The sequence below is a fragment of the Copidosoma floridanum genome, unplaced genomic scaffold (genome assembly GCF_036245765.1).
Source record: "Copidosoma floridanum isolate Cflo_tuat_1 unplaced genomic scaffold, Cflo_Japanese_pri ptg000030l, whole genome shotgun sequence".
In the NCBI taxonomy this organism is placed as follows: Eukaryota; Metazoa; Arthropoda; class Insecta; order Hymenoptera; family Encyrtidae; genus Copidosoma; species Copidosoma floridanum.
Window position 1 is genome coordinate 812,049 of NW_028321907.1, and position 25,669 is coordinate 837,717.

The 25,669-nt window shown below is 45.1% G+C and overlaps 3 protein-coding genes across 5 annotated transcripts; 2 read left to right on the forward strand and 1 right to left on the reverse strand.

Moving 5' to 3' along the window:
- The first annotated feature begins 4,999 nt into the window (after positions 1 to 4,999).
- Positions 5,000 to 6,654, forward strand: LOC106641576 (zinc finger BED domain-containing protein 4-like). The gene is made up of 2 exons (XM_014356044.2): positions 5,000 to 5,288; positions 5,357 to 6,654. The coding sequence occupies exons 1-2, from the start codon at positions 5,000 to 5,002 to the stop codon at positions 6,652 to 6,654; spliced, it is 1,587 nt and encodes a 528-aa protein (XP_014211530.2).
- A 256-nt stretch (positions 6,655 to 6,910) lies between these two features.
- Positions 6,911 to 9,801, forward strand: LOC106641577 (coiled-coil and C2 domain-containing protein 2A). The gene is made up of 5 exons (XM_089596264.1): positions 6,911 to 7,786; positions 8,001 to 8,344; positions 8,421 to 8,926; positions 8,992 to 9,146; positions 9,250 to 9,801. Exons 1-5 carry the CDS (start codon positions 6,911 to 6,913, stop codon positions 9,799 to 9,801), a joined length of 2,433 nt encoding a protein of 810 aa, XP_089452390.1.
- Positions 9,802 to 10,215: 414 nt separating this feature from the next.
- LOC106641592 (very long chain fatty acid elongase 4) lies at positions 10,216 to 25,477 on the reverse strand. 3 transcript variants are annotated; one of them, XM_014356064.3, is made up of 7 exons: positions 25,292 to 25,477; positions 13,414 to 13,495; positions 12,958 to 13,145; positions 12,800 to 12,880; positions 12,535 to 12,706; positions 12,174 to 12,451; positions 10,216 to 12,077 (listed from the first exon to the last, which is right to left on the reverse strand). In XM_014356064.3, exons 2-7 carry the CDS (start codon positions 13,490 to 13,492, stop codon positions 11,925 to 11,927), a joined length of 951 nt encoding a protein of 316 aa, XP_014211550.1. In that variant the 5' UTR covers positions 13,493 to 13,495; positions 25,292 to 25,477; the 3' UTR covers positions 10,216 to 11,924. The 3 variants fall into 3 exon arrangements, with proteins under 3 accessions (XP_014211550.1, XP_089452310.1, XP_014211549.1); XM_089596184.1 differs by lacking the exon at positions 25,292 to 25,477 and adding an exon at positions 18,683 to 18,703; XM_014356063.3 differs by lacking the exon at positions 25,292 to 25,477 and adding an exon at positions 16,000 to 16,178.
- Between the last annotated feature and the right edge of the window lie 192 nt (positions 25,478 to 25,669).

Genomic DNA, 25,669 nt, shown 5'->3' on the forward strand with positions numbered 1-25,669 from the left:
CTAAGCTTTTATACGCCGCCTCGCATAAGAACGTCTGTACATACATATACAGGCCGCGTTACGTGCAGCCGTGGGAGCCAGGGATAGTATACTGCACTTACGCGAGAGAGAAAGAAGTGCCTTATATACGTCACCCTTTTCATTTTTCAAAGGGTGCACGTCGAACTATATATATATGTATACACGCGAAGCGAAAGTATCCAAATTCTTGAGATCCCGGCAGGTAAGTAAAAGTTATTCACCGTACCTATATAGCTACCAAGGGCTGCCTTATCTCGAAAACGTTGTTGTATATATATGTAGTATATGCTCAGTTTTATAGTTCACAGGCTCGAAAGTTCAGTTATGCGGAGAGGGTGACATATAAGTATGCACTATACAGTATACCAAAGTGTAAGTTGAAGCAAGGCATAGTTGGCTGATGCTCGTTCCGATGGGCTTCGTGCAGTGCAGTTACGTTTCCACGTACAGAGGGGGGGGGGCAAGGATAGGGGGTGCGCAAATCCGTACCGGAGAGTAGATTATGGCACCTGCGGGACACACGATGCTAGTAGATATACACGTATAGGCACGAAGTTATGGCACGCTCGGGCCCAGCAAGCAGCCACCAACGTAGAACGTAGCGAGGGACCATAATATATAGCACGAGCTTATAAGTGGAGAGAGACGGTATACGTATTGTGCTCATATCTTTACATAAAATTAGTGGGCTAAAAGCCCTTTGCCCTCACGAGCCTCGAGCTCCCTCGTCCCCTACAACGATGACGCTCTTACCGTTTGTCTCTGCCGTCACTCTGTAGCACTTACGCCTGTCTTTTCTCTCCCTCCCTCTCTTGTTCTTGACTGTTTAAATTTACGTGTCTTTTTTTTTTTTTTTTTTTTTTTTTTTTGCCAAATTTTCTGTACAACTCGATCGAGCGATATTTTCACGCATTCCCCTCTCGAGGAAGAACGACTAATGTTATTTCGAGCTCCTTCGATTAAAGAAAAACAAACGTTACGCCGCAGCGCCGCTTTAATTCATTCGTATTTATACATATTATATATCGACGGTTGGGTAAAAGACAGAGCCAACTCAGATACTTGGTGAAAAAGGAGCCAACTCGAAATTTGGGTTGAAAAAGGAGCCAACTCAGGTTCGGGTTGAAGAAGCAGCCAACTCGGGAGTAATTTTTTTTCATCAAGTTTTGTTGTGGTAGCACTGAAATTCACAATAGGTATACCTATATAAGCGAACAAAGATTTTCCATTAATCCAATGGTTCAGAAAAATAATTTATGTTATTGTAATAGAGCGTACTACACTTATTAAAATATGTGCTTTTTATACGTTATTTTTTTATCTGTTCTTATGTTTGCCTCTCAAATCTGATTTAATAATACCATGGTCATCCTTTATTTTATTTTAACAAAGCATACAATACAAAAATTCAATTAAATAATAAAAAAAAAATCTTAGAGATATGTGACAGAGTGGTGTCATCCCACAAGAATATCACAGTTTTTATGAAAGTATTATGAAGTAGCGTGCCGCATTGACATACATTTAGTGTATTAATAGTAGAGAAAAATTAAAGATTACAATAACTGTTCATGCTACAGTTCACAAAAAAAAACATTTGTATAGTTAACACAAGTTTTTTTTATTTAACACGATGTTTGAAAATAAAAAAGTATTTAAAAATTTTTTGAAGAACATTTAAAATGATTTACGTCCATAGTCTGATCATAGAATTACGTCTAATCGCAGCAGACTTGTAAAGTACATAATTTAATGAGTGTAGCACACTCTATTACAATAACATAAATTATTTTTCTGAACCATTGGATTAATGGAAAATCTTTGTTCGCTTATTTAGGTATACCTATATTGTGAATTTCAGTGCTACCACGACAAAACTTGATGAAAAAAAATTACTCCCGAGTTGGCTGCTTCTTCAATCCGAACCTGAGTTGGCTCCTTTTTCAACCCAAATTTCGAGTTGGCTCCTTTTTCACCAAGTATCTGAGTTGGCTCTGTCTTTTACCCAACCGTCGATATAATATATACGTAAGTAAGTACAACGATAAGAGCTTGCAAAATGTTCGAAAAGCGTCTCGCTTGTTATTTTGAGGTTCGTTCGTATCTTTTTTCGTTTTTTTGTTTTTTTTTTTTTTGCTCCTACACCACCTGTGTCGCGAGCGAGTGCCTATAGCATATCATTATCGTTGCAAAGTTGTAGTGTAATCCACTCGCGCCGAGTCGAAAAAAACACACACACACACGCGTCGAGACGAAAATAAAATTAAAAAACAAAAAAAAAAAAACAACAAAAATAAATTGAAAAAAAAAAAAAAAAACGAGCACGAGAGAGAAAAATCATATGCTCGAAGAGCAATTAACGAAAGTTAATCCCGCAGTCCTCGTTTGCTCGTTTGTTTGCCACCCACACGCGTCAGTCCCTTGCGCCTTATCGCTCGCAGACGGCGTAAGACGACAAAACGTCCCGCTCTCCGGAGGTGCAAGTGAAAAAAAAAAAAAAAAAAAAAAACCCAAAGCTTTCCTGCTATCGCGCTCGTGTGGATACGATTAACCAAAAAAAAAAAACATATTATTGTAACTTCTGACAAATATTCTTTCTCGCATGCGGACATGATGGAGTTGGGGGGAGGGAAAAAAAAAATCCAAAAAACCGAGAGCGCAGTGTAGTTGTTTTTTCTCTTTCGGCAGTATCGAGAGGGGGAGATAAGGAGGGGGGGGGGCCACTCTCGGCAAACCACATTTAAACAATATTAAATTTACTGCCAGGTATAATCATGCTCTCTCCTTCCCGTGTGTCAAAAGGGCGCCGATGCAGGAGGAAAACAAGCGAGGGGTGGCTCACGTTGGAGTCGCATAGCCGGTGCAGGGGATGTATACATATACTCATTATATGGACGCGCACAGACAGAGGCTGCATCAGGAAAGTTTGCGCATTTTATTGCCCCGACAGCGGCGGAGAAAAAATGTGTACCTTATAGGTGCGCGTTTATATGGCCGGTGCGTCAGGATCGGGTAACGGGACTTGGCAGATATAGGGAGCAAACAGTGCGCTCCGTGTATACATATATATAGCAGTAGTGCATCGGAAGCAGGAAGAAAGGAAAGCGACGCACGTATACTAACGCACAGAGAGACGGCAAGAAACATCAGCAGCACGTTTGCACTTCATTGCGGAGAGTATAACGGGGAATCTCTGCCGACCTTCCTTCGTCCGAGTGTCTATATTATAGACACATATACACGCGCGTCCCCGTCTTCGCTAGTCGGCCAGGTTTTTCCAAAAAATTTTTATGGCCCGTCCGATGTGCGCTGTATCCACGCACACGCTTCGTGTATTAGCAAGTATATGTATAGGTACACATATACTCTTTGCTCGTAGGCCAAAGTACCGCCGATGAGGAGTGAACGAGGGCCCAGAAATGTGCACGGGCGATCGGGAGAAATATATAGCAAGCCGATGCTTAAAATCCCTCGCACGTTTGCCGCTCTTCTGCATCAACGTTGGCCCCCTATGCGCTGTGTCTTTTACTCATATACATGAGGACAAAATTTACGATCCCACGTGCCCATTGGCTGCCGATTTTTTCGCTCTTCCTCGCGTGACGGTACTTGGATTCGTCAAAATCAAGCGAGAGATTGAAAAATTAAGGTATCATGTGGGTAAGTACATGCGTTTCGAGGGAGAAATGATGTGCATGCACGCATTGGATAAGGCCCCAAGAGTCGGCCATTGCATCGAAGCGAGGACAAAAAGGAGGAGGAGGAGGAGGAGGAGAGGTATATACACATATCCGTGCAGCAGGCGGCCGGTCAGGCTCCGCCTATATAAAAAATAGCCTGCAAGAGCCAGCGAGTGTACCTGATGACCCACCTGCTCGGGGGGATCGTTTACGGTTGGGTGTATGCACACACGAGATAAGAGCAGGCATTAGGAGCAACACCGAGTGATTGTATACTCGGTGCCCGTAGAGTATCCGATTTTTGATCCATTCCCATTTTGAAGGTCTTTTTTTGCGCACCAAGTTGGAAATCAATTTTCTCGAATCCGATCTTTGTACCGATCGACATTACTATTCGCGGCAGGATCGCTATCGCGATGAGCTTTGCGCACTTTTGACGGAATTTTTGATCTATAAGAAATCACGAGTCTTTAAATTTTTATCAAGCATTTTTTTTTTTTTTTTGTCTTTTTACCACAGTTGTGTAGTAAAAATTGATCGAATCTCACGTTTTTACGTCCCGTGTGTGCGTTTGGTACGAGTCGACTGCTGCCATCTGTTCCGAGACCTAAGATCGACATTCTTGGTGGATAGTAAAAAACCTTTTGGCTTTTTATCGGTAGCCGATGTCGAGGATTTTCTCAAATGGGAGCTGTGTTTTTTGCGATTTGAAATAATTTTTATTCAATTGTTCGAATAAAAATGAATAATATTAAAAACTGCTAATAATTGGTACACTTTTTACTTTGGTTTTGCATATTCCATGTAGAAACCGCTTTTAGCCATCTGTGGGCTCCTTCCGAGAAATAAAATTTACTCTTTGACTTGGACGCCGGTAAAGAAGAAATTATGTCAGTATACGTATCATATAATATATGGCATATATATCACAAAATCGAATGCGTATAATCCATTATTACTTACCATTTTTACCATTTTGTGCGAAAACTGATTTTTTTTCACCTTTTAAAATGGTTTTGTTTGTAACATCAGGTATAGGTACATGACACCAAAATCGATTTTTACGAAATTTTGACGCAAACGAAACAAAAGCTAGCGCGTGACATTCAGCAGGACGTGTATATGAGTAGACTAGAGTTTTTTTTATAGCCTATACGTTTTAGATCCCTTTACCTACCTGTATTATATTTACGTTAGAAGTATAGTCATGAGTTTTAAAATAAAAATAAGTACACACGGAAGATCTCGTTTTCCTCGCAACTAAGTGAAATCCGAAAGAAATCGAATTCCCGGTAAAAATGAACAAGAGCAAAGGCACGACGAGAGCGAAAAGCCGCGCCGCTCCTTCGTTCAACGAAATCTGGACCAAAAATCGGAAATTAACCAAAAACATAGCCTTCTCCGTGGCGCTCGATCTCTTCCCCATCACGTCCCCGGAAATAAAGCGCGCCAGGGACGCCCTACGAGTCACCGAGCCCTTTTACCAGTTCCCCACCGAAAAGCACCTCTACGAGGTCATCTTGCCGCGAATGTACGACCAAGTGAAGCAAAAGGTCCAACAGACCGTAAGGAGCGATTTGGCCAAAGGTAATCTCGACTCGTCATCGGCCCGCGCGTCCATACTAATTCCCTCGCGTGTACATAATACAAACAAGGCGTGAAGCAGATAGCCTTGAGCATCGACGGGTGGACGGGCCGTAGCGTGAGCGACCACATGTCGATAACGGCCCACTACTGGACGGCCGACTTTGAGCCCCGGCACTTTCTCCTGCAGCTCGAGAGCTTGCCCCGGGCTTGGAACACGGCCCACGACCTCTTCCACTTGATCCAGAACGTCCTGCTCAAGTACGGATTCGCCGGGGCCCCGAACGACGGCGGCCGCGTCGTCCACATAGTCACCGCGAACGGCCACAACGTGGTCGAGGCCACGGAGCTCAACCCCAACTGGATACGCGTCCCCTGCCTCGCCCGGCTACTCCAGCTGACCGTCGACGACGCCCTCGACCACCACGACGAGTTCAACGCCCTGAGGACCAAGTGCGAGCGCCTCCTCTCGGCCCTGTGGTCCAAGTCCGGGTCCTCCACCGGCGGCAGCCTCCTACGGGACGAGGTCGTGCCCTCGTGGAACTCGATCCACGAGATGTTCGACAGCTTGTTGAGGTTACGCGGTGCCGTGCGCGCCTTTCTCCAGGAGTCGCCGGACCTGCAGCTGACGGACACCGACTGGGAGTCGATGGAGCGCTACGTGGGGACCTTGGCGCCCCTCAGACAGGCCACCGAGATGCTCTCCGGCGAGCCCTACCCGCCCCTGTCGCTGTACATACCGACGGCGCGGGCCGTCTTTGAGCTCGTGAGGTCCGCTTCCTCGTTGGACGACTGTCTCGCCGACCGGCTCGGCGGGGCCATGTGCTCGAGGTTCGGCCGCGCGTTGAACGCCAACGAGTCCATGGTAGTGGCCATGGTGCTGGACCCGAGGTTCAAGACGAGGCTGCTATCGGACGAGGAGAGGCCCACGGTCGTCGACATCGTCAGGGACAAGATGCTCGAGACCACTGGCACACCAGTGCCGAGGTCGAGGAAGCGGGCGAGTTCACCGCTGGAGCAGTACCTGGCGCGGATGGGGGACGAGCAGAAGCCGAGCCTAGAGAAGGCGGTGGAGGCCGAGCTGGCGCACTACCTGTGCGAGGACGTCGTCCCGATGGACTCGAGGATCAACGAGTGGTGGAGACGGCACTCCCGGCTGTTCCCGAGGCTCGGCGACCTTGCCAGGGTGTACCTGGCCGTGCCGGCCGTACAAGTGAGCACCGAGCGGGCCTTCCCGAGGAAACGAGGCTTTGACCTCGACAGGAGGGCCGAGCTGCTCGCCAGCCAGGCCAACGTCTTGGACCTCATGAGGATTAGCTTTCTCAACCACAACTTGGGCTACTTCGAGGCCGAGGTCGATTGTCTCTGATGATTTTTTTATACATACCGTGTGGTGATGGATGTACGCATCGTCAAAATTCATGTCGTACATGCAGCGAGTAAAACGCGCATAAGGTTGTAAGGAAGACGTACGTAGCATATGGTATAGTAGTATATAACATTAGTGGACGTATCATTTGGTTGCCACGGTAACGTCGTGGCGCGAAACGGTGCAAACAAATTTCACGTGTCAGACAGTCGCAGCTGGTCGCTGTCGGGCAGCAAGTAACGACCCTTGGTCGACAATGGCGACGAGCAAGCGAACGACGGACTTTGTGAGCGGCCTGCAGGAGAGGTCGTCGTCGCGGGAGAAGAAACCGAGCCTAAGCCTGTGCTACCGGAGCGCTTTTTTCCAGCGGCGGATCGACGACAGCGGGGTGATAACGCACAGCCCCAGCCGAGTGAGAAGCGCCGCCGTGGAGAAGCAATCGTTCCGCGAGGACGGGTTCTACTCGATCTCGGACAATCCGCTGACGAGCCGGGTGGTGAAGCCTTACCCCTTGGAGAGCCAGATCAGCTTTCGGTCAGAGGACGAAGGAGTGGCAGTTGGGAAAGCTTACGGTAAGCTGCTGGAGATCGCCGTGAGGGACGTGGTCGTCCGGGACGAGGAGGGCACGGCGTTGCAGGTGGCGAGCGTGGCGCTGCTGTTCCGGGGCAAGGTCATCTGCCGGACGAGCCAGCCGTTCAACCGAAAGCTGCACAAGTTTTTTGTGAGGAACGCCCTGGACTCGAGCAACTTTAGCATGCAGGTGCAGAGCCAGGGTGGGGCTGCGAGTGGTCTGTTGCCGCTGCCGTTGCCCGAGAGGCGGGCCAAGCAGCGCCGGATGGAGATTGATTTTTCCATGAGCGATGCCACCGGCCGGCCGCGTTCCGGCCTCGTTGTGTGCACCGTGTCGCTGAGCATCATGGGCTCGGATCCCGAGAGACCGGAGCCCAGCACGTACCTGTACACGCCCTCGGCGAGTGACCCCAACGACCCGAGGAACTGCTACTCGCTGGCGCAACTCAGGCGAGACAGGCACCAGAGCGCCAGGCAGGCCCGGTACTTTTTGCTACACGATCCGGCCCTGTGTCTCGCGACGGCGCTACCGCCCAGCCGGCCCGGGGAGCGACAGGAGGCGGTAACTGCCCACAAACTAGTTGCTTTTGTTTATTTCTTTTTTGTTTCTTCGATGTGCGCTTGAACCAGCTATAAATGAGAAAATTTGGTTGCTTTTTTTTTTTCTTTTCTGGTCAAAAAAACAGTTCAAAAAATGCCGTCCCAAGCAGTAGCGTATAATATAATATTTAATACCATTTCTATACAACTTCACTACGTACACGCTTCAGATAAAGAGGCGGCTGCAGGCCGAGAAGCCGGACACGGTGGTGGCAGAGCAGATGTTCTCACTGCTGGACATATCGGTGCGCAGCTGGTTCCAGGAGAGACGGCCACTCCGGCCCTCGTCGAGGAGCAGTGCCATACCGAAGCCGCACCACGCCGGGCGTTACAGGCAGGTGTTCACCGTGACGATACTCCGGGGCGTCGAGGTCCCGCTCAGGGAGGAATCGGCCCTCGTACAGCCGATCGTCGAGGTCGAGTGGGCCGACATGCTGCGCTGCACCACCACCTCGGACGGCCCAGCCCCCGTCTGGCAGCAGACCCTCCAGTTCGAGATCCCCACCTCCAAGCCGATGAGGTGAGCCGCTCATCGCCTACACGGTCAATTTTCGAGGGAATACATAAATAACGCATCCATGATACACCAACAGTAGCTACGAGCCCTGCGTGCAGCTCCGTCTGTTCGACCAGCACCCGGTCTGGGGTCTGCAGTGGCTCGGGGAGGCGCGAGTGCCGCTCGAGAGCGACCAGGGCAGTTTGCAGCAGTTCGAGCGCTGGATCGGCCTGTCCTCGCTCTACAGTCCGAGCGTCTCGTTCGGCTACGTCCAGGCGAGCCCGGGCCACTGGCACACGCGCATCTACGTTCTCATGAAGCTCGAGCAGGTTGGCACCCTCGGGACCCGCGAGATCGACACCAGCTCGGTGGACGCGCTCTGCAAGGCCATCCAGCGCTGCCTCGTCGTGCCGTACAGGCTGGCCGAGGTCGAGGGACCCGATGACGCGGCCAACCTCGTCATGCTACTCGCGCCCCTACCCGTGCACTACGGGCCCCTTACGCCCAGGCAGGCCCTCAATCTCAACAAGGTCGACCACTACGGCCGCTCCGCCCTCCTTGCCGCCCTCCTCGCCGCCCTTGGCCTACAATCTTACGTGCTCCTTGGTTGGTATTATCGCTGTTGGCCATTTCGATTTTATCGGGCTCTAAATTTAACTACGCCCGCGCAGGATCCTCGCAGACGAGAAAGTGGGCCTCTTACGCCCTGACGATAGCCGAAAACGCGGACGCCACCCTCTGGGACGCCGAGAACGGCGAGCACTACGACCTGCAGGACAACCGATGCTCGCTCATAAGCGTCTCGCGCATCATTAACCATCACAACGTGCGTTTCGCTGTTTTTTTTTTTTTTTTATTTGAGTACGAACACTTCGAAATAAATTACAAGCTGTTCCGCAGCTCGCCAATCGATACGTTATTCCACGCAGATCTGGGAGAACTCGCAGAAATCGCTGGCACCCGTGAACATGAGGTACGACCCGAAGGTGAGCAAGGACTGGCAGTTACTGTTCACCAACGCTCCAGCCGGTGGTTCTCGGAGCGTCCAGGCCGTGGATTTGAACCTGGCGCCAGCGAGGGAGGACGCGGAGACCGACGTGACGGCGGAAATCGAGGAAAACCTCAGGCAGAGTCTCTCCCAGTGGCGGACGACGCTCGGGCTGCCGACGATCTTCAACCGGCACGCCGACTCGATTCTGCGCGAGACTCTGGACAAGGTCGAGGACTCCCCTTCCTCGGCCGAGGAGCCGCTTTTCGACAAGAAGGAGCTGCGCCAACTCTACAGGGCGTATTATACACACGGGTTCGTCGTCAGGGTGCGGTACACCGATCTCGAGGACTTGGCCGGTTTTTTGCTGTCTACGAAAATTCACGTCATGTCCGGGCCCATTGAGTTCGCGCTCGTCTGCCACGTCAAGAAGTTGGTCGGGAAAATCCGATCCGTCTGGCTGGCCGTAGTAGTTTTAAGGAACCGTACTTGAACGCGACCTACGCACTAAGTTTATAATGCCTAAGGTTTATATTATATTGTTATCCGGAAAATGTATACGTTTTACTATTGTAGGATCGACGGCCAAATAATTTACCTTATTTAAATTAAGAATTATCCCGGTGCAGTATTGATAATTATTTATATATAATCGAGTCCCACGTTTTGGTGATATATCCGTTAATTTACAAAGTAATTTTTATACGATTCATTATGTGTGGGTGCTAAATGCCACTGATTGTACTTGAAATTTTGTACTTTAACTCGAAATAAATAAATAAATTTAAAACATTAACGTGACGCTCGTATATTTTTTCAAACGTGTTTGGAGTAGAGTGTTATATAAAAATAAGTACGAATGCAAACGATTTAAATAAGACATTGCTCAGCAACGATTTTTTTTTTTTTTTTTTTTTTTTTTTTTTTTTATAACAATAATATTTGTTACATATAATATGGTACCAGCTGATGACTCGATAGTCTTTTTGTTTTATTGCCCACAACTTAAACAATAAAAAAAAATAATAATAATAAAATAAAACAAACATCATTCCTAGAGACTGAAAAACGAATTTCTACTTGGAATGTGTGTAAAATAAAATAATATGTACTGTATTGACAAGGTATTGAGCATATTAGGTGTCTACAACAAATACAAATGTATTTTCAACAAAGAACAAGAAACAACGTTAATTATCCAAACGATAATCTTACAGCTTTCTTTTGTCTCATTTTGAACATTGTAAATTTCCAACATAAATGAAAGTTGTTTAAAAAACGTGGTATGTGTAGACTTTTAGCAAATTTTAATTCTAATTTTCATTTTTTCTTTACTGCGCGTAATACGTGTACATTATTAGTGCGAGTATCCGATTTTTCACCATTTTTGTCCATTCGCACATCATCAAGCTTTTCTTTCAATATATTTTTCTGGTCAACTATGATAATTGATCTAAGCTCACACAAAATTTGTATCAAATAAATTGCACGCAGTATACAATTGTCGTCATCATCATTATCATCTGATGTATACTATGTAGAATCAAGAGTACAGTTATATATCGTACTTTAAACTTGGTATTTTTGTACGTTGTAAAATTGTGTAAGCATTGTAAAAAATTTCAAAACAACTAAATACATGTACATACGCGTGCTTGCGTGCAACATAAATATACATATATGTTACCATATAGTCACACGTATACATTATTCTCACCACACATATTATAATTAGATTTACGTGCGTACATACATGTATTAAATTTATATATACACTTTATTGTGCGTATGTAATGCGTATAATATATAATTTATAACTACATAATATGTATATGTATAAGTTTTGTAGAAAAATCTTTGACGAAACGAGTCAAAGTGAACACCAACGCCTGTACAATGTGATTTTCGTTTGTGTTGTATTATTATTACTACTACTATTATCATGATCATTTTAAGTATAATAATTGTTATTAATGTTATTGTTACTTGCTAATCACGATTATTAAATAATCCTTTTTTGTTTCTTCGCAAGACTTATTCACTTAAAAATTAACAGTAGTATAATATGATGTAATAGCAGCATGTGTTTTTGGTTCGACTAAAAATTTTCCGATAACCATCACATCTCAATTGATATAGGTATATTTATATTCCAAACGGTTAATTTCGTGCCTGTTTCCATGCGTATACCACTGCCTGGGAAAAATAAAAGAACAACTTTGCTTTACGATGTAAAAGGAGTCAAGTTGACTATGTGATGAAAAAAAAAAGCGAGACCATTTATCTTTCCAGGCAAGGATACATATACGTATTATACGCATAGGTATGTACATGGATATAGGATACAGAGAAATAGGTAATATGGTAAAGAACACTTATTGCGAACTATAATGTATAATAATAACTCATCTACAGCGGCCCCGAACAACCGATCCGCTCGATTCTCTGCCTCCAACAAGTTTTTGTCGTTCGACTGATACGGGGCAAGCAAAAAAACTCTCTACCTAACAACCAGCGGAGCATTCGACAACGAGTCAAAAAGTAATTTTTTTGCCAGCCTGTGTATGTATATATTGAAATTAATCCTATATAAGGCACACTGTAGGTGTCCCCCGCTCACTGAACCTTTTTGGTGACTCCGTTCGTGTAGCCGTTGCTGTGGCCGTTCGCTTTCCCGTTGCCAACTTTTTTGCCGTTACTGCTGCTTTCCAAGGCCGTTGCCTTGAGCTTCTCCTTTTGCAACTGCCTCGCCGCGTAGGCCCGTTTACCCTGCGAAACCAACAATATACACATGTATTTCTGATGCAAAGATAACGATGACGAAGAGAAGAAAAAAAAAAAAAAAAAACTGTAACCATGTCATACCTTGGCGATGTAGGCTTTGGCGTAAAAGTTGCCAAAGAGAACGATGAAGGAGACCATGTAGATGACAAGGGCGTACTGCATCCAGAGCGGAAAGTCGCAGCCGTTCTTGATGCCGTTGATGCCGAGGATCAGGGCAGTCGTGAATTGAATCAGCTGGAGGATGGTCAAGTATTTTTTCCACCAGAGGTACTTGGATACCGTCGGCCCGAGCGCCGATAGCCCGTAGTACGAGTACATCAGCACGTGGATGAAACTGTTGACCATGGCGGGCAGGAAGGCTGGCGAGAGATTACACGCGTGAGTTTAAGAAAAGGAAAAAAAGAAAAAAAAAAAAAGAAAAAGATAGGTAATGTAAACTTACTCGAACCGCTTGGCACCCACTTGATTCCGATCCACCAGAGCGAGAACATCGTCGAGTGATGGTAGACGTGCAGGAAACTCAGCTGGTTGTCCTTTTTGCGGAGGATGAAGAAAAAGGTGTCGCAAAACTCGAGGAGCTTGCTAAAGTAGTACCACCAGACGGCGTTAGCGATCTGTAAGGAGCAAATTGCGTTGAGTGAGTTTTTTTTTTTTTTTTTTTTTTTTAACTTTCTTTGACTGATTTATCAATTTTCTTGAAACTTTACCTGGAGCTCTTCGGGCCTCGATATGTGTCTTATCGGCTGGCACACGTAACTGTAGCGTAACTTCGTGGAGGCTACAAACAGCTACAACGGAACGTTTGCTCATAAGTGACAGTAGACAAAAAAAGAAAGGGAGAGAAAAAGGAGAAACTCGTGCATACTTCGATTGCAATGTAAGCGTTGAGGAGGGCCATAGCGAGGTTGTAGGGCACGAGGGCCCAGGTGAGCCTGAAGGCGCTCCGGCGCTTCATTACTTTTGGCCCCGACCACACGATGAAGAGATACAGCAGTGTATAGAGTACCGTGGGCTTGGGCGAATCGACGAGGAGCCATCCCTTGGTCCGCTCGTCTGCGAAAGACGGAAAATTATTTTCAAATTAACCGTACAAATATACGGCAGTTCAAATATGTACGCATATTTGCAATTGACTCCTCGGGAAAATGTGCGGCGCAGAGTCAGCCGAACTCGAGCCGAGGCGCGGTTGCGAAACAAATTCCTCGACTCGAGCCTCAAAAATAAAAACTGCCGATCGGGCACTTTTCAAGCTTCCACTTACAATTGCTGTATGTGTACTTGACTTTGCAAAAAATTAAAAAAAAAAAAAAAAAGTCCTCACCCGACAGAGACAGCGTCCAGAGGTAATAGTCGTAGGCGTCGTTTATGAAGGTGGTCGTCGAATTGATGAGACCCGCCATTGCCTGTAAACAAACAACCAAACATAGCACATGAAAGCAGCGCGTGTTTTGTGACGATGCACCTAAAAACTATTCACGGCGATGTTTTTTTTTTTTTTTTTTTTTTTCCACCAGGAAGTGCACATTACACGCTCATCGAGGCAGATGTGATTAAGAGCGCACACGCACGCTCGCCCATCAGCGATTCCGAAAGAGAAATCTCACACTCTCACTCGGAAATGATCGCTCCCGAGCTTATAGCGCGCGCGAGAGCGCAACTAGAAAAAGTACTTATTATTATTATTAGTAGTGCACAGATATAAGAAACTCGCACCGCCGACCGTCATGAAATTAAAAAGAAAAAAAAACACGTCCTGAATCCCCGAAATCCCAAGCAACGCATTTGGTTATTAAAAAATGTTAATCGTGCGAACGAAATTCGTGCGCTTTCCTTTGGAATTCGTGTCACTGAACTCTTGCTACCTAATTAACACACATAAATTTATATCTCTCATCAATAAAACATTAAAGCTTTCAGTGATCACCGTTGAACGAGATGATCCCGTGATAATCATGCGTGCACAAGATGCATACCAATGATTTAACATGCGGATATAGATATCCTTCACACGCGGAGAAGCCGAAATAATCGGTTCAATCGGCAATTATAGAAAAGGACGCAGGGAAAAATCGTGCAAGTTGTAGGAATCGGTATTCGTATGAGTACAAATACCCCAAGAGCGGCGCGATCGTTGAACGCTCGCGTGCACTCGGCAGATTATAGACGGAGTTTCACTTGATATGCGGAAACGAAACGAGTGCCCAAGTCTCTATTTATATGTATGTATATACATAAACCCACGCGTATAGGTATTATTCGCGGCGTTGGTGGGTGTATATATATAGGAGTTATACTCCGCCTTTTTTCCGAGCCCCGCTAGCGGAGAAAGTGCAAATTGATGCTCGCCGCGGATAAACTCGTCGTCCCCTCACCCCCTCTTTCTACGTCTCTTCCGTAATTTGTGAGACGCGAGAGCTAGCTGATGCAGCATGTGCCGCTACCGCAGAGAGCAGTTACAGATATATGTATACGTACGTATAACTACCGCGGGGGCCTTGGCCTCCAGACCGAGAGTGAGATCGATGCGGTGCGTATATATAGCTGATACGCACCATGGGCCTCTCCCCCCCCTTTCCTTCGCCGCCCCATGACCGATACCGTACCTTCTCACTCCTTTCCCCTCTCCCCCCCCCCCCGACTATATATATACATCTGCTTACGGAACTCGTTTTACAGCGTCTCGGACAACGATCGCTCCACTTAACGGCTTCTCGTGCTCCGCGCTCTATACCGATCCGATCTGATGTATGCCGTTCGATTAATCACTCCCCACCCCTGCGACACTTTCACCCAAATTTCTAAAAATTACTGAATTTTAGCTCGTTAAAGTTACGAAACCGTAGGTGTATCCCCGTAACACGTAACGGGCGCGTTTGTCAGACACGAGATCGTTAAGTCGTAGAGACGATTTTTTTTTTTTTTTTTTTAGAAAAAATAAATCCATTAAGTACAACAGGTTTATAGGCACGTGTATAAATAAGTACAGACTGCTGCGATTGGCCGATGAGAGAATACATTAAGTACACGAGAGAGAAAGAGATTGCGCGGGTATCGAGATATATACATAGCGCACAAAGAACGGCACCGCAAACACAGCGCGGTTTTACCTACTTCCACCGGACCTTTCTTCCAAGGGCAAACTTTCGCCGCTGCAGCAGCTGCAGTTCGATGACAGCACCCGCTTCTCTTCCCGATGGTTAATGCATTCGTATACTTTCTATTCGATCTTGTCTCTGGGAAGAGGCTCTCTGCATCGAGTTGTACATACCGATATGCACCGATTTTCCGTAATTTCTCACGGAGCTCCATTATACCGCTCGTCAAACAATTTATTTTCAACAATCACTATTCAATTATGCCACGTTGCACCGAAAAAGCTAATGTTACCATAGAAACAATTTTTCAATCACGAGTAAGCGTACGATCCGTGCGAAATCGGTAATAGCGATAATCGTCGTAAAGAGAGGAAAAAAAAGTGTGCGCTCGTTTAATCGCCTCGGCGCGAAAAGCATCACCCGAGACGTCTCGATGCAGAGTTAACTCTATCGGAGACTTGGGAGAAGGAAAAAAAAAAAAAAAAAGGTGCAAGCTTCGAAACGATTTGCAGTTCCACTTTGGCTCAGAGGCAAGTCCGTGTCCCACTTTCGTCGCCTCGTTATACATTTGCAATTTTCGCGAGTTAGTTAGTCGAAACGAAAGAGCAAAAAGCTCAGTCGTTGTTTCGGCGACTCATCCCATCAATCACGCGGAGAAAGATCGTAACGAGTGCGATGAGGATAGGGGGGGGGGAGGAAAGAAAGAGCGCGTGCCGGTCATTCGGGCCAGTGCGAAGTAAGTAAGTAAGGCGCGGGAGAATGACATTGCGGAGGATGGAGCCCTCTGGTTATAAACCCAATATTTCTCTTACCTCGAGTCGAGCGAGTTCCGGTCAGATGCAAATGTACGAGGATGTAACTGCGGTGCACAACAACAGGTATACAATAGAAAGTCCTTGGCGGGCGGGTTCGAGGGGCAATCACTTCGCGAGCGCGTTGAAATTCAACGGAATCGAGGGGATCGGCTCGCGAGATCGGAACAACGATCTCGTGGCTCGAAGGGAAAAAAAAAAAAAAAAAAAAAAAAAAAATCGACTCGCCGATTTTTTTGGTGGACCGTCCCCGAGCCAGCCAGCACAGCGACTACACACAACGTGGCACACGGCGCGTGGCTCTCTATCCAAGTGCCAGCGACTCAGGCCCGCTCGCTCCTCCTGGTATACTTTATAAGCTTGGTCCACGGTAGCCGCGCTGGTGGTGGTGGTGATGGTAGCTACCTACGGCTCCGTTCCCGAAAGGCACCTATCATGCCCAGGGAGGAGGGGGACTTTGGAGGGGGGGGGAGGAAACTTTCGGCTGTGCTGGTGATGGTTGTGTGTGCAGTGATGTGCACCTGTGCTCGAAAGGCTCGAGCGAGTCGATCACGTTGGCGGGTCCGACGACGATGGCCCAACGGGCAACCCCTTCTTTCTACCTCGCGAGAGTACATGTATGCCCCCCGGGGAGATTTACCATCACCACGTGGATGGCGCAGTGAAGGGCACCAGCGGAAAGCTCGCCCATGCAGGCACTTGATACACGTTTTTCGTTGATTTCGATAAATTTTATCCTATTTTGATTCTCTTCACACCCCCTTGGTCCATTTTTCTTTGGAGTACTTAAATTTACCTCACAGCATGTGCATATGTTACCCATATCGCCTTGGTAGCGCGACAATAGTACCTATAAACATTATGCGCACAAAAACATGTGATAATAGTATTGGACGCAAATTTTACTTACATCACTAACAATAACGCAAAGGCAAAAAATTTGAAAATGCAGATGACATATTTAACTATGCGTATGGACGCTTGAGGTATACATGAGTCGTTAGACGCGCGCAGGTATGTGTGCTATAAATAATGCACTGCTACGGTGACATTTTTTATTTTTTTATTAATCCATCGGGCGACTTTGTTGCGACCTGGTTTACCAATGTGGTCGAAGCAGATTTTTCGTCCGCTTAATAAATGTACCTGGAATCACACTCAAAGTGTGCGAAGGAATTTGATGATCGCGCTCATTGCTGCATGTGTGCATGTATAATAAAAAAAAGAGTAGAACGGCACCTTGTATGCATATGTATGTATATCTTTGGTTTCGTGCACACGTATGTATATATGTATTGTAACGCAACGATCGGGCTCCCCAGTATATATACATTATCGCTCCTTGCACGGATTCCGGACAAAAGTTGAAGCTTCAGCGATTTCACTCTCGCGACCTTAATATTTTCACCCAAAGGTTGCCGGGAGGAAATACATTTTTTTTTTTTTTTTTTTTTTTTTTTCTTCATTTTAATCATTTATTTTATTTTGTTTCTATCACCCGCAGGGTAACCCCGAAATGAAACCTGTTCCCGGTCGCTCCTCGCGTTCCCGATTCGCTCGTACACACCTTGTACACAAATATACGTATGTGGCTCATTAACTCCGTGTACGTAGGCATCTAACGCGTGTCATTTTTGATCCGCTCGGATCGATTAGCCGACAGGTCCCTCGTGGCAAATTATCATATACCTACAGTTTAAAGCCAAGAGTCTGAATATCCCCTGTCGAAACCGGTGATGAGTAATGCGCGCTCGTGACGGCTTTCCTTCTGCGTTGGGAGCGATCATCGGTACGCGTATAAAGCCATGTAAGCCTCGGGCCAACTTTCGTGCCTTTGAACAAATAATAACCTCGGATCCTCTCGGATACGTCCGATGTTTGTGCGTACAGCAAACGACGAGGTGGACCCGATAGAGTATAACTTTTGAAAAAGTGGATCGTCTCTTAGCCGTAGGCTCATGAATTATCACTGGGATGATCTGTTTGCTCTTGCGGTCGCGTTCCGGTCCTCGAGACCTTACACTTAAAATGTATCGGGCTCGATGTTGAATATTTCTTGTCAATGAGATTTTTCTCAAAGAACTTCCGTTTAACCCACACAACTTTCTGGGCTCGATTGATTTCGGATGGAAATCGGATGAGCCGATCGGTTAGGTTTTACCTATACACACACAGTTATCGTGCACGGAAAAAAAGAAAAATCTTTAAATTTATGGTGGATCGAGGTGGATGCGCAAGACGATATACTTACTTACTAATGACTTTCCTCGTGTGTTCCGAGTAACGAGTTTTTGTTTTACCTTCCATCTCGTCCTTATCCGCCATCACCTATGGAGCAGTTACTCGATCTCGTTCAAACTCTTGCATCGCATTAGACATCGAGACCAAACTCTTTTTTTTTTTCAATAAAAAAAAAAAAAAATAAAGAAATAACCGGGTACTTGTTTTTCAACCGTAACACTTTCTTATCGATTCAGCGCAAAAAAGGCTCTGAAGCGGACGGTACATCAATTAACGAAATTTCAAGAAAATCCATCACATATACGGAGGCGATGAGCCGATCGTCCTCTCGAAATAGACCTTTGGATGCGTTGTATTAATTTCCACCAGCTTTACGATTCTGCAGGGTAAAGAAAAGAAAAAAATAGGAGGTGCGAAAAAGCTATAGAGTAAAAGTACATACGTATACGCACGTGCCACGCCGTGGCGCAAAAAGTGGCACGTAATCGCTTCGGGGAATCTGTCGGGGATAGATAAGTACACGAGTCAAAGAGAGGCGCGGGCCGACGAGTGCTGATGTACATTGGTACAAGCGCATTATACGAGTCGTAACTATGCCACCGTACATGGCACCTTATAGTAATACCTATATGGCACTAACGCCCCCTTCTCTCTTTCACGATTAATTAGGCATCAGCGGGTATACAGCGACGAATTCCCTCCTACCATCAGCTACCGATCGGCTCGTACATACGCTACCTGCCTCTCGATCGAGACTAATTTGCACGGCGTTTACAAGCCTCGTGCCGATCTATCGGCCGGTGTTGAAAACTTCATTTTCGTAGTGCGCGATCGCTTAGTTTTCTCGATCAACAAAACGATCTTTGCTGTTAGTTAGCGATAGATCGGCTCGTCAAATGGCGATAAAAGTTTCGCGATCGGTAGGAAAAATTATCTGGCGAGATCGCACTTTCGCACCCCGATGGTAATGTGTCCAGTGCATCGCTGTGGATACACGCAATCGAGCCATACACTCGAACGCGTGTCGTGGAAACATATTAACGAGGGGTCAAAATATTTGCGCTCTTTTCAAACATTGCCGCGAGAGAGTGACGAAACCCGCGTTTAGTCGTTTCGTAATGGGACACCACCTATATACGTGTATATACTTTGCGCAATTACGCGCGCGCTTCTTCCTCGTATCCGTGTCTTTTCCATACTTTTTCGCTAACGCAAGCGCACCTCCTTTACCTGTTACACTGTTATCATTATATTATCGTACACGTGGGGGGTATCAGCTCGCGGTATCCCATTATAATTTCAAATCAGAATCCACAGATAAAAAAAAAAACCAGCTCTTTCGCCTCTGTACTGCACGGATCACCTGTTGCACGATTATACGTTTTTCGCGAAAATCGCGAAACGACAAAGATTTTAATATTTTCTTGGAAAAAGAAACGTCTTGTTCTTCGGAACGTGAATAGGTATTTGGTGACAAAAGCGCGTCTCTCTCTACGATTCCACAGAGTGCACCCAGCAATGAAAGGCCTCCGTTAATCGCGCTCGTAAATCTTCAAATCGGCTTGATTAATCTTATTACGCGTGGAAATTTTTGCTCCCGGGCGCTATATAACACATACGATTCGGTAAAAGTACTCGTACATGCACACACTTTTCCACGACTGATGTAGCCGAGCACCGTAATGGGCGAGCGTGCGCATATATGTATCGCGCGTAACGCGGTGCGCTACGGTGTTGCGGAAAGTCATCGGGGGACTGGTTCTTCCTGTCTCCCTTCCTTTTTCCCTCCGTTTTATTTTTTTTTTATTTTTTTTTTTATTTGCTCGTATCGGAGCTACGAACGTGCGTGCACCGCTTACACGCCGTGTACTAGCCATCACCGGGTAATAGCGAACCTCGTGTTATGCGTCCGTACAGCTCTCGAAAACTATCCGCGGACGTTGTTTTTACTTTCGTTTCGCTCTATGCTTTTGCCTTTCTATCACGGATTTATATGCGTACATAGGTACGTGTATTCCTCAAAATTTTGAGCTTAGATATGATTTCTGTCATCTAAAAAATGAATGATCGGTGTAGATGGGCTGGAAAATATAATAGAGTTTGAAATTTAAAAAAATACACAAAAAATTCAAGACCGGGGTAAAGGTCACGTTTTAGTTGGCAATGAATACGCATATTTGTATGAACCAAAGCCAATCATAAATCATCCAAAGATTATTACCGTATTTACATAATAAGTGACTTCCTCGCTCGCGTGTGTGATTACAATGTATACCGATCCGTCTCCAACTAAAGGAAATCCTCTCGATTTTCGCATAATTTACGGGCCACTTAAATTTTTAACTCCAAGCAATTTTTTGCTCCTTCGGAATATGGGCAAAAACAAAAATTGGAAAAATGCAAAATAACGCGTACTTTGCGCGCACGTGAAAAAACAGCACGTCGACAGGAATAAAATACAATAATTTAATGTGGCTCATGCGAATTTTCCCATCTCGAATTATTAGATTGCATCCAAACATATACATGTGTCTACCTATGCGTAAATATAATGAGCATACGTTTAGAGACTGCAGGAATATATACTTAAATCGACGTTTCGGCATTTGTCGATATATCTTATAACGAGGTTTTGTTATTTGATGAAAGCGAGTACCTATAGGTGTATATATTGGCGCAGCCAACATAACAGGGCATTAGAGGACGTAGTGAATAAGTACTTAAAATGTGTAGGTATAGACATTTACACCGCTATCGCCGCGGACTCCCACTTTCGAGGTCAATGTCTAGGTCCGAGCGCGCCTCGGCTCGTGTATATATTATATACTTTCTTCCCGAGTCCTCGCTCCTCTCCCGCGTTTTCCGCAATATACCACCTGTATGATGTGGTAGAAAAAGAACGCGCGAGAAATTTTATACCTATATGTATAGGAAAGAAAAGCGCGTTGCAGCTCTGCGCTCATGTACGTGTATCCAGTCTCGTTGATCACAATTGTATACACTAGTATATATTTTGATACACCTGTGTTTTTTTTTTTTTTTTTTTTGTTTTTTCTTACAGCCCTATACCCACCCGACTTTTCCATCATTCCCGTTGGAGGTTTTCCCGACTAGTGTATACATATACGCTCCCGATGATAACGACAAAGGTACCGTACCCGTTTATTTTTATTGCTCAGCTCGGCTACCTGCGCCTCTTGGATTTTATTTCTTCTTACGGCCATCGGCACTTTAGCAATTACTATATATATACCCGTACACCTTATTGTATGTACGTATATGTGTGCATCTCCTCCTTGTCGCGCCGCACAAATATTTCCAAAGGAATCAACGTTACGACTGAACGGCTCGACTTTGATTTCCTATGAGCTTCTCTTAATATATATATATACTTTGTTTTTAGAAAGGCGTCAAAATAAAAAAATTAAATACATGTGCAAGTTGCGGTGGTGCGTGGAGTTTTCGAAAAATCTATACCAACGGGTTTACACGCGTATACCGATGCATTCTCCGGGACAGCTGATCAGAGTGGCTGCGCAGCGAGGGACGTTATGACGTATACTTGAGGATGAGAGGCAATAACATATATACCTACAGAACATCTCGTGCCCATACGCCAGCGAAAGTGAAACAGTTATATACGAGTGCACCCACGGTGGTCAAGTTTATTTGTAGCCCGCAAACCATTCATTGTATCTGTTGCATATTTACACGTGTGTAATTATACAACACACCAATAATGGCACCTAGATATCGAGTGGGGCGAGAGATGCGTGCAAATGCGTGCAGTGGAAGATGAAAAAAAGCATCCACGCGAGAGCCATAAAACGATTACAATTAAACCGCGACCGCATAGAGACATCGTGATCATCATCATTGGGATCATAGTGAGTTTAGTGTGTATGTGTAAGTATACCTATACTGTGGCGGAGAGAAAGAAGATCCGCGAATGAAATCACCTTTCTCCCCTACACGTGTATAACGTATAATGCATGCATCGCGCGGCTCTTCAAATGCAGGGTCGAGGCACTTTCGAACAACACTTTCTGAAGCCCATACCTATACAATGTGTGTGGATCTATCTATGTACTCCACTCTACTCTATTCATCACTGTACATAAACATACGCGGCGAGACTTAATTTCTTCTGATGATGATTCTTATGAAAAAAAAGAAAAAAAAAAAGGAGTAAGAGACGGCTGTCAATCTGCGAAGAGATATCTCGCGTGACAAGTCACAAGTTTACAAATTATGCGAGCTCTTAAAAGCTTACTTATAAATATTACACGTTCTCTTTGGTTTATGACGGAGTGAATTTTTTTTTTTTTTTTTTTACCTCCCAACCCTCCGTGTGTACGTGTACGCATTATACACTCTGAATACGCGATTCGTTCCGATGAAATGAAAAACAACGCCAAAAAAAAAAAAAAAAAAAAAAAACCCCAAAAAAACCCCAAAAAACCAATATCCCCGACTCTTGTTTTTGGGTTTTGTTGTTTCGCCCTCTCTCCGATATTACGCGAATAAGTGCATTAGAAAATCCATCTCGCAGATGTTATACTCGCAAGGTTATTGCACTTGAAACATGAAACGCGTTTCTAATCAGCGCCCGAAGAAATTGCCGGGTCTGCCCGCGTGCGAGCGCGTAACGTATTTATGTATGTATACAACAAAACTGGTTTTTGCCCCCACGTAAGTATATGTGATGATGGGTGTACCTCCCGCGCGCGACTTTTATCATGTATATAGGTACCGATGTCGAATCGGTGAAACGGAAAAAATCCCTGGGGGGAGGAGGGCCTGTGTGACAATGGCTTGGTTTATTATACGTGCTAGAGGGTTTTCACGGATCAACTTTTGCTTTTCAAAACACCGGCCGCCCCCTTCCCTCTGGTCAAATTAAACTTCTCCTCGAGCGCCAAGGAGCGTTGCACTCGCGGACTTTCAGTGAAAGTGTTAAATTACATCCTCCGCTCGACTGACGCTGCTATTGCTGGGTACCTATAACAATAATAACAATGATACCGCTGCAGCTGCGTTACCGATACAGAAAAACCTCGCGGAATGCCAACGATACCGAGGCAAGCGTCTCAAGTACGTCGATTGCGTTTTCGATTTGCTATATAGTGGCATCGACGAAAAATCGACAGTTTATCGTTTGCGCAAAAAAAAACAACCAGCTCAACCATAATCACTTCCTTTGACCGATTAGTATGTTTTATTAGCCGACTGACAAAACCAAAAACAAAAAAGAAGAAGAAGAGAAAAATCCTGGAGGCAAATACGCGCCTATATCAATTAAATCGGTGGCTTGCGCAACGGAGCCCGCGTGTGTATAAGTAGCCGCGAATGAAAGAAAAATTATACCGAAGACTTTGAAAACGCATTTGTGTGTAAGAGCGAGGACTCAAAAAATAAGGATGCAAAAGCCGACACTTTCACGACTGACTGACTTTCTCCTCTCCAGCATCGGCCGCCGACGCCGCCACCACTGCTAGCTGCTGCTCGTATTTATCATCGCGCGGATACGCAGCTTTTGTGAATATATATACATATATATACATAGATAGATATTCAATCATATTGATATAATTATCTACGGTACACCTATATGGTTGTGCATTGATGCTTGCAAAAGAGCGTTGCTTCTAAACCACCCCTTATACAAGTATGCATGAAAGCGTGCACGTGTGAGGGGTGTGAGCAGCAAGTATCGAACGTCAAAGTGGGCATCCCCTATGATTCAACTGCATGTAGTCTTGATACTAATTTTTATACTCAATCGTCATTAATTCCATGGCTTTGGTAAAAAAATTTACCTCAAAGAAAAAGTGATCTTCTATTGTACATCGGTGATTTTAATTCTAGGAAGATGTGACGTATACCATTCTCGAGATGTGGTTAATTTTGGATTGGCAATTTTTAAAACGGGAAAAATTTTTACTATGGTTTGACGACGTTTTACGATAGCGAGAGACAAACACACCACTCACTTTTCATCTATCGAAAAAAAAAAAAAAAAAAAAAAAAAAAAACTAACACGTATCCTAATTTGGAGAGGTATTCTAATTTTAGAATAATTTGCTGTGCTTCTCCAAGAATACCCTGTCCATATGATAATGAAGTTGTTCTCAACCATTTGCATTTTATGAAAACCATCCAATGATGTATTTTTAGTCGATTCCATGATGTAAAGGTTTAATAGAATTATCGACAGTTATAACTCCACAGGTTGGGGGGAAAACGACTGCGAAAAGTACAGTCCATTATATATATACACCGTATACTCATTCAAGGTAAGAAGAGTATCCAAAGTCGGGCTTTTCAAAGACCCTGAATTGAATTAATTTTTACTTTTACCGAGATGTCAATTAACTGCTGGCCTTTCCATTTATTTATTAGATCCACTAAATCGTACCGATAAGAATAAAAATAATTTGGCAGAATAAACACTAAGTATGCTCATTGGTAGGTATGTGTCTACACTACATATACATATGATCGCCATTCGTGTCAAAAGTTTGCACAGCCCGCAGAGTTCACCTGTCGCGTCTATGACTTTTGACACAAATGGCGGATGATTAACCGCAATTATCGACGTTATCAACGGGTTTACACTTGTATATAATTATACGTGCTTATCTCCCTCGCGTAAGTAAAGGCATATATTACTGTATGTACAATATGTATAACGAGTACACCGTGCCGTAACAACTTTACTCCAATATTTCGTCACGTGGTTGTATGTGTAATACATACATACACATACATATTATGCCATGTAGGGATGAAAAGAAAAAAAAAATTTACCTAGAGCATGTATAGGTACTTATAGTCTGTACGCGTGAAAAACTAAGTAAAATTCTTATATTTTCCGTAGCCTCGGGTTTTCATACCGAAATCGACACGACCTTCAACACGCATGGGTAGGTATGTATATAATATGTTTTGTGAACCATAAATATGTAGATACACGTATAATATAATATATGCTACTTATACTCATGTAGTCACGTACAATGATGGGGATGAAACTCAACAGGGCACTAACCTTGTGGGCGCGCTGATGGACCGTGTATCGGCTCGAGGCAGGCAGTGCCAAAATTGCGCGGGGTTTTACGCGTCGACGATGCCGACGAGGAGTCCTGCAGGCATGTCGAGCTGTTCACAAGTTCACGAGCAAAAGGGTTAAGTATACGCGAGTTGTCAAGTAATGGTATCGAGGCCGGCCGATGCACACTCGTTTGCTCGCCCGCGCCACCAACCACCTCACTGCCAGACGACGCCGACAACAACGCCGTGGTGCAATCAATACCTACCCCCGACCCGAACTCTCTCTCTCTCTCACGCTCTTTCGGTGCACTGCCCTCTATATAGTGGCTGCTGGCGGTGATCTGGACCCTTGTTTGATTGCTCCATCTGCGCATAC